General features: G+C 44.5%; 1 protein-coding gene across 1 annotated transcript in view; it reads left to right on the plus strand.

Moving 5' to 3' along the window:
- Positions 1-4,815: 4,815 nt before the first annotated feature.
- Positions 4,816-10,000, plus strand: part of LOC124021599 (probable JmjC domain-containing histone demethylation protein 2C) — a 137,304-nt gene continuing 132,119 nt past the window's right edge. Inside the window, 2 exon segments of the mRNA XM_046336739.1 lie at positions 4,816-4,945; positions 6,152-6,276. Of these exon segments, the coding sequence (XP_046192695.1) occupies positions 6,256-6,276 (21 nt within the window). The 5' untranslated portion in view covers positions 4,816-4,945; positions 6,152-6,255.

The following is a 10,000-nucleotide window of genomic DNA, read 5'->3' on the forward strand; positions in this document are numbered from 1 at the left end:
TGTATAGGTCTACCAACCATACTGTTGACTGTCTAATGGATGTATAGGTCTACCAACCATACTGTTGACTGTCTAATGGATGTATAGGTCTACCAACCATACTGTTGACTGTCTAATGGATGTATAGGTCTACCAACCATACTGTTGACTGTCTAATGGATGTATAGGTCTACCAACCATACTGTTGACTGTCTAATGGATGTATAGGCCTACCAACCATACTGTTGACTGTCTAATGGATGTATAGGTCTACCAACCATACTGTTGACTGTCTGATGGATGTATAGGTCTACCAACCATACTGTTGACTGTCTAATGGATGTATAGGTCTACCAACCATACTGTTGACTGTCTAATGGATGTATAGGTCTACCAACCATACTGTTGACTGTCTAATGGATGTATAGGTCAGGTATAGGCTAGTTGGTTAATTATGGAATGATGGATGGGAAGTCATATGATAGGACTGTAATTTAAATCCTCTCTGTTGTCGGGACACACACACACAGAGACCCACACAGAACTTCAGCTACCTGATATGTGGATGCTCTCCTCAGCTGATTAGAGCCTGGAGCCCTGTCTGTCAGTCCTGTCTGTCTGTCAGTCCTGTCTGTCAGTCCTGTCTGTCTGTCTGTCTGTCTGTCTCCTCTGTCTGTCAGTCCTGTCTGTCTGTCTGTCAGTCCTGTCTGTCAGTCCTGTCTGTCTGTCAGTCCTGTCTGTCTGTCTGTCCTGTCTGTCAGTCCTGTCTGTCCTGTCTGTCTGTCAGTCCTGTCTGTCCTGTCTGTCTGTCAGTCCTGTCTGTCAGTCCTGTCTGTCTGTCAGTCTGTCCTGTCTGTCAGTCCTGTCTGTCCTGTCTGTCAGTCAGTCCTGTCTGTCTGTCTGTCAGTCCTGTCTGTCAGTCCTGTCTGTCAGTCCTGTCTGTCAGTCCTGTCTGTCTGTCAGTCCTGTCTGTCTGTCCTGTCTGTCTGTCAGTCCTATCTGTCAGTCCTATCTGTCAGTCAGTCCTGTCTGTCAGTCCTGTCTGTCTGTCAGTCCTATCTGTCAGTCCTGTCAGTCCTATCTGTCAGTCCTGTCTGTCAGTCAGTCCTGTCTGTCAGTCCTGTCTGTCTGTCAGTCCTATCTGTCAGTCCTGTCTGTCAGTCAGTCAGTCCTGTCTGTCAGTCAGTCCTGTCTGTCAGTCAGTCAGTCCTGTCTGTCAGTCAGTCAGTCCTGTCTGTCTGGTCTGTCTGTCTGTCTGTCTGTCCTGTCTGTCTGTCTGTCTGTCTGTCCTGTCTGTCAGTCCTGTCTGTCTGTCAGTCCTGTCTGTCTGTCAGTCCTGTCTGTCTGTCAGTCCTGTCTGTCTGTCAGTCCTGTCTGTCAGTCAGTCCTGTCTGTCAGTCCTGTCTGTCAGTCAGTCCTGTCTGTCAGTCAGTCCTGTCTGTCAGTCAGTCCTGTCTGTCAGTCAGTCTGCCTTCCTGTCTCAGTAGTAGAAAGGGACGGGAAGAGGAAGCCTTGTTTTTCTGGGTCAGAGTTGTATCTGGAAGTATTTTAAATTCCATAATGCAGAAACACCCATATGTAAGTGTTTTCCACTGGAACAAATAGAAGATCCTCCAACACACTGATGTTACAGCCCAGAGAGAAGAGAGGAGGGGGAGGGGAGGAGGAGGGCCAGAGAGAGAAGGGGAGGGGAGGAGGGCCAGAGAGAGAAGGGGAGGGAGGAGGGCCAGAGAGAGAAGGGGGGGGAGGAGGGCCAGAGAGGAGAAGGGGAGGGAGGAGGGCCAGAGAGAGAGAAGGGGAGGGGAGGAGGGGCCAGAGAGAGAGAAGGGGAGGGGAGGAGGGCCAGAGAGAGAAGGGGAGGGGAGGAGGGCCAGAGAGAAGGGGAGGGGAGGAGGGCCAGAGAGAGAATGGGAGGGGAGGAGGGCCAGAGAGAGAAGGGGAGGGGAGGAGGGCCAGAGAGAGAAGGGGAGGGGAGGAGGGCCAGAGAGAGAAGGGGGGAGGGGAGGAGGGCCAGAGAGAGAGGGGGAGGGGAGGAGGGCCAGAGAGCTGAGGGGGGAGGGGAGGAGGGCCAGAGAGCGAAGGGGAGGGAGGAGGGGCCAGAGAGCGAAGGGGAGGAGGAGGGCCAGAGAGAGAAGGGGAGGGGAGGAGGGCCAGAGAGAGAAGGGGGGAGGAGGAGGGCCAGAGAGAGAGAAGGGGAGGGGAGGAGGGCCAGAGAGAGAAGGGGAGGGAGGAGGGCCAGAGAGAGAAGGGGAGGGGAGGAGGGCCAGAGAGAGAAGGGGGAGGGGAGGAGGGCCAGAGAGAGAAGGGGAGGGGAGGAGGGCCAGAGAGAGAGGGGAGGGAGGAGGGCCAGAGAGGGAAGGGGAGGGGAGGAGGGCCAGAGAGAGAGAGGGAGGGGAGGGAGGAGGGCCAGAGAGGGAGGGGGGAGGGAGGAGGGCCAGAGAGAGAGGGGGGGGGGGGAGGAGGGCCAGAGAGAAGGGGAGGGGAGGAGGGCCAGAGAGAGAGGGGAGGGGAGGAGGGCCAGAGAGAGAGGGGAGGGGAGGAGGGCCAGAGAGAGGAGGGGGAGGGGAGGAGGGGCCAGTTAGATACAGATCTGTTGTTGTCTGTCTGGTTTTCTTCTCTTCCTCCATATCTACACACAGTTAGATACAGATCTGTTGTTGTCTGTCTGGTTTTCTTCTCTTCCTCCATATCTACACACAGGTAGACACCGATCTACTGTCTATCTATCAAGTGTGTGCAGAGCTGTCATCAAGGCAAAGGGTAGCTGATGAATCTAAAATACACAGTCAGGGTTCTGGTGACAACATAAAACCATGTGTTATTTCATAGTTTTGACATCTTCACTATTATTCTACAATGTAGAAAATAAAGAAAAACCCTGGTACACACACACACACACACACACACACACACACACACACACACACACACACACACACACACACACACACACACACACACACACACACACACACACACACACACACACACACACACACACACACACACACACACACACAGTGGCAAGAAAAAGTATGTGAACCATGCCTCGAGCAAAAGACCAAAGATTAAGAATGGTTGACTTGGGCGGAGTAGACATTGGTGCTGGAAAACCTTGGTATGGCATGGGTGGAGTAGACATTGGTGCTGGAAGACCTTGGTATGGCATGGGTGGAGTAGACATTGGTGCTGGAAGACCTTGGTATGGCTTGGGTGGAGTAGACGTTGCTGCTGGAAAACCTTGGTACGGCATGGGTGGAGTAGACATTGGTGCTGGAAAACCTTGGTATGGCATGGGTGGAGTAGACATTGGTGCTGGAAGACCTTGGTATGGCTTGGGTGGAGTAGACATTGGTGCTGGAAAACCTTGGTAAGGCATGGGTGGAGTAGACATTGGTGCTGGAAAACCTTGGTATGGCATGGGTGGAGTAGACATTGGTGCTGGAAAACCTTGGTGGAGCATGGGCGGAGTAGGCATTGGTGCTGGATGACCTTGATGGAGCATGGGCGGAGTAGACATTGGTGCTGGATGACCTTGGTGGAGCATGGGTGGAGTAGACATTGGTGCTGGAAGACCTTGGTGGAGCATGGGCGGAGTAGACATTGGTGCTGGATGACCTTGGTGGAGCATGGGTGGAGTAGACATTGGTGCTGGAAGACCTTGGTGGAGCATGGGCGGAGTAGACATGGGTGGAGTAGACATTGGTGCTGGAAAACCTTGGTGGAGCATGGGTGGAGTAGACATGGGTGGAGTAGACATGGGTGGAGTAGACATGGGCGGAGTAGACATGGGCGGAGTAGACATGGGCGGAGTAGACATGGGCGGAGTAGACATGGGCGGAGTAGACATGGGCGGAGTAGACATGGGCGGAGTAGACATGGGGGAGTAGACATGGGCGGAGTAGACATGGGCGGAGTAGACATGGGCGGAGTAGACATGGGCTGGATAGACATGGGAAAGTAGACATGGGCGGCTCAGAACATGGGCTGCTTCAGACATGGGCGGAGTCAGACATGGGCGGAGTAGACATGGCGGAGTAGACATCTTGGTTTTTACATTGTAGTAAATGGATTTGTCATGGGCGGGTATAATGGGCAGGTTCTAGACAGTTGTAATGTACTGAATGGGCTTTAGTAGACATAATACACAGGTTCTACCTAGACATGGACTGAATGGTCGGAGTAGACATAATAGACATGGGCGGTAAGTAGACATGGGCTTTAGATGTATACATGGGCGGAGTCTACATCCAGGCGGAGTAGACATGGTCTTTAGTAGTAGACACAGGTTCTAGTAGACTGTGGCAGGAGGACATGGACAGGAGTAGACATGGGCGGAGTAGACATGAAGAGGTCCGGGCAAAGACAAGGTTCAGGACATTTTTGGGCGGTAAGAAACATGATGTATTTAGACATGGGCGGACCCAGACATGGGCTGTTAGACATGGGCGGAGTAGACATTGGTGCTGGATGAAAGGAAAGTTGACATCGTGGGGCTCATGAATTTCCTCATGTTCTGCTTCAGACCAGTGCCAACTGCTCACTTAAAATATGGTTTCTTGGTTTTTAATTGTAGTAAATATATTTGTCATGTATTGTCTGGTATAATACACAGGTTCTACCTCCAGTTGTAATGTACTGAATGGTCTTTAGTATGTATATAATACACAGGTTCTACCTCCAGTTGTAATGTACTGAATGGTCTTTAGTATGTATATAATACACAGGTTCTACCTCCAGTTGTAATGTACTGAATGGTCTTTAGTATGTATATAATACACAGGTTCTACCTCCAGTTGTAATGTACTGAATGGTATTTAGTATATAATACACAGGTTCTACCTCCGTCTGTGTCTGCAGGAGGAAGTGGACAGTTTGAGTCCTGTTCTCAGGGACAACCCTCAGCTTCATGAAGAGGTCCGGTTCTGGCTCAAAGATCAAAAGGTTCAGGACATTTTTTTGCAAGGTAAGAAACACTGATGTATTTAATATTTAACAAACCCACTGTTGACCAGAGCCCTACCAACTTGCTGTTCACTGTGATGATGCTTAGTCCTTCGAGTCCTATTCCCTATATAGAACACTACTGTTGACCAGAGCCCTATTCCCTATATAGAACACTACTGTTGACCAGAGCCCTATTCCCTATACAGAACACTACTGTTGACCAGAGCCCTATTCCCTATATAGAACACTACTGTTGACCAGAGCCCTATTCCCTATATAGTACACTACTGTTGACCAGAGCCCTATTCCTTATATAGAACACTACTGTTGACCAGAGCCCTATTCCCTATATAGAACACTACTGTTGACCAGAGCCCTATTCCCTATATAGAACACTACTGTTGACCAGAGCCCTATTCCCTATATAGAACACTACTGTTGACCAGAGCCCTATTCCCTATATAGAACACTACTGTTGACCAGAGCCCTATTCCCTATATAGAACACTACTGTTGACCAGAGCCCTATTCCCTATATAGAACACTACTGTTGACCAGAGCCCTATTCCCTATATAGAACACTACTGTTGACCAGAGCCCTATTCCCTATATAGAACACTACTGTTGACCAGAGCCCTATTCCCTATATAGAACACTACTGTTGACCAGAGCCCTATTCCCTATATAGAACACTACTGTTGACCAGAGCCCTATTCCCTATATAGAACACTACTGTTGACCAGAGCCCTATTCCCTATATAGAACACTACTGTTGACCAGAGTCCTATTCCCTATATAGAACACTACTGTTGACCAGAGCCCTATTCCCTATATAGAACACTACTGTTGACCAGAGCCCTATTCCCTATATAGAACACTACTGTTGACCAGAGCCCTATTCCCTATATAGAACACTACTGTTGACCAGAGCCCTATTCCCTATATAGAACACTACTGTTGACCAGAGCCCTATTCCCTATATAGAACACTACTGTTGACCAGAGCCCTATTCCCTATATAGAACACTACTGTTGACCAGAGCCCTATTCCCTACAGATGTCTGAATTTGTACATCTAGCCAGGCTACAGATGTCTGAATTGGTACATCTAGCCAGGCTACAGATGTCTGAATTGTATCCGAAGTGGAATAAGTGACTAGTTTCAGTCTGTGTTTAACCCCCAAGATGCTGTGTGTCACCATGTTGCACCTGTCCCCTGTCCTTCAGGTCCGTATTCATTAAATGGTTACCGAGTTCGTGTTTACAGACAAGACTCAGCCACTCAGTGGTTCACAGGGATCATCACACATCATGACCTCTTCAGCCGTAATATGGTTGTGATGAATGACCAGGTAAATACACTCCTGTCTCCATATTAAATACACCTCTATACTCCTGTCTCCATATTAAATACACCTCTATACTCCTGTCTCCATATTAAATACACCTCTATACTCCTCCATATTAAATACACCTCTATACTCCTCCATATTAAATACACCTCTATACTCCTGTCTCCATATTAAATACACCTCTATACTCCTGTCTCCATATTAAATACACCTCTATACTCCTGTCTCCATGTTAAATACACCTCTATACTCCTGTCTCCATATTAAATACACCTCTATACTCCTGTCTCCATGTTAAATACACCTCTATACTCCTCCATATTAAATACACCTCTATACTCCTCCATATTAAATACACCTCTATACTCCTGTCTCCATATTAAATACACCTCTATACTCCTGTCTCCATATTAAATACACCTCTATACTCCTCCATGTTAAATACACCTCTATACTCCTGTCTCCATATATACACCTCTATACTCCTCCATGTTAAATACACCTCTATACTCCTGTCTCCATATTAAATACACCTCTATACTCCTCCATGTTAAATACACCTCTATACTCCTGTCTCCATATTAAATACACCTCTATACTCCTCCATATTAAATACACCTCTATACTCCTCCATGTTAAATACACCTCTATACTCCTGTCTCCATATTAAATACACCTCTATACTCCTGTCTCCATATTAAATACACCTCTATACTCCTGTCTCCATATTAAATACACCTCTATACTCCTGTCTCCATATTAAATACACCTCTATACTCCTCCATGTTAAATACACCTCTATACTCCTGTCTCCATATTAAATACACCTCTATACTCCTGTCTCCATATTAAATACACCTCTATACTCCTCCATATTAAATACACCTCTATACTCCTCCATATTAAATACACCTCTATACTCCTCCATATTAAATACACCTCTATACTCCTGTCTCCATATTAAATACACCTCTATACTCCTGTCTCCATGTTAAATACACCTCTATACTCCTCCATATTAAATACACCTCTATACTCCTGTCTCCATATTAAATACACCTCTATACTCCTCCATATTAAATACACCTCTATACTCCTGTCTCCATATTAAATACACCTCTATACTCCTCCATATTAAATACACCTCTATACTCCTGTCTCCATATTAAATACACCTCTATACTCCTGTCTCCATGTTAAATACACCTCTATACTCCTCCATATTAAATACACCTCTATACTCCTCCATGTTAAATACACCTCTATACTCCTGTCTCCATATTAAATACACCTCTATACTCCTGTCTCCATATTAAATACACCTCTATACTCCTGTCTCCATATTAAATACACCTCTATACTCCTCCATATTAAATACACCTCTATACTCCTGTCTCCATATTAAATACACCTCTATACTCCTGTCTCCATATTAAATACACCTCTATACTCCTGTCTCCATATTAAATACACCTCTATACTCCTGTCTCCATATTAAATACACCTCTATACTCCTGTCTCCATATTAAATACACCTCTATACTCCTGTCTCCATATTAAATACACCTCTATACTCCTCCATATTAAATACACCTCTATACTCCTGTCTCCATATTAAATACACCTCTATACTCCTCCATATTAAATACACCTCTATACTCCTGTCTCCATATTAAATACACCTCTATACTCCTCCATATTAAATACACCTCTATACTCCTGTCTCCATATTAAATACACCTCTATACTCCTGTCTCCATGTTAAATACACCTCTATACTCCTGTCTCCATATTAAATACACCTCTATACTCCTGTCTCCATATTAAATACACCTCTATACTCCTGTCTCCATATTAAATACACCTCTATACTCCTGTCTCCATATTAAATACACCTCTATACTCCTGTCTCCATATTAAATACACCTCTATACTCCTCCATGTTAAATACACCTCTATACTCCTGTCTCCATGTTAAATACACCTCTATACTCCTGTCTCCATGTTAAATACACCTCTATACTCCTGTCTCCATATTAAATACACCTCTATACTCCTCCATATTAAATACACCTCTATACTCCTGTCTCCATGTTAAATACACCTCTATACTCCTGTCTCCATATTAAATACACCTCTATACTCCTCCATGTTAAATACACCTCTATACTCCTGTCTCCATATTAAATACACCTCTATACTCCTGTCTCCATGTTAAATACACCTCTATACTCCTGTCTCCATATTAAATACACCTCTATACTCCTGTCTCCATATTAAATACACCTCTATACTCCTGTCTCCATATTAAATACACCTCTATACTCCTCCATATTAAATACACCTCTATACTCCTCCATGTTAAATACACCTCTATACTCCTCCATATTAAATACACCTCTATACTCCTGTCTCCATATTAAATACACCTCTATACTCCTCCATATTAAATACACCTCTATACTCCTGTCTCCATATTAAATACACCTCTATACTCCTGTCTCCATATTAAATACACCTCTATACTCCTGTCTCCATGTTAAATACACCTCTATACTCCTCCATATTAAATACACCTCTATACTCCTGTCTCCATATTAAATACACCTCTATACTCCTCCATATTAAATACACCTCTATACTCCTCCATATTAAATACACCTCTATACTCCTCCATATTAAATACACCTCTATACTCCTCCATATTAAATACACCTCTATACTCCTGTCTCCATATTAAATACACCTCTATACTCCTGTCTCCATATTAAATACACCTCTATACTCCTGTCTCCATATTAAATACACCTCTATACTCCTGTCTCCATATTAAATACACCTCTATACTCCTGTCTGCATGTTAAATACACCTCTATACTCCTGTCTCCATATTAAATACACCTCTATACTCCTGTCTCCATATTAAATACACCTCTATACTCCTCCATATTAAATACACCTCTATACTCCTCCATATTAAATACACCTCTATACTCCTCCATATTAAATACACCTCTATACTCCTCCATGTTAAATACACCTCTATACTCCTCCATATTAAATACACCTCTATACTCCTGTCTCCATATTAAATACACCTCTATACTCCTGTCTCCATATTAAATACACCTCTATACTCCTGTCTCCATATTAAATACACCTCTATACTCCTGTCTCCATATTAAATACACCTCTATACTCCTCCATATTAAATACACCTCTATACTCCTCCATGTTAAATACACCTCTATACTCCTCCATATTAAATACACCTCTATACTCCTCCATATTAAATACACCTCTATACTCCTCCATGTTAAATACACCTCTATACTCCTCCATGTTAAATACACCTCTATACTCCTGTCTCCATATTAAATACACCTCTATACTCCCGTCTCCATATTAAATACACCTCTATACTCCTGTCTCCATGTTAAATACACCTCTATACTCCTGTCTCCATATTAAATACACCTCTATACTCCTGTCTCCATATTAAATACACCTCTATACTCCTCCATATTAAATACACCTCTATACTCCTGTCTCCATATTAAATACACCTCTATACTCCTCCATGTTAAATACACCTCTATACTCCTCCATGTTAAATACACCTCTATACTCCTCCATATTAAATACAACTCTATACTCCTCCATATTAAATACACCTCTATACTCCTCCATGTTAAATACACCTCTATACTCCTGTCTCCATATT

This window comes from Oncorhynchus gorbuscha, unplaced genomic scaffold (assembly GCF_021184085.1).
Source record: "Oncorhynchus gorbuscha isolate QuinsamMale2020 ecotype Even-year unplaced genomic scaffold, OgorEven_v1.0 Un_scaffold_1137, whole genome shotgun sequence".
Classification (NCBI taxonomy): domain Eukaryota; kingdom Metazoa; phylum Chordata; class Actinopteri; order Salmoniformes; family Salmonidae; genus Oncorhynchus; species Oncorhynchus gorbuscha.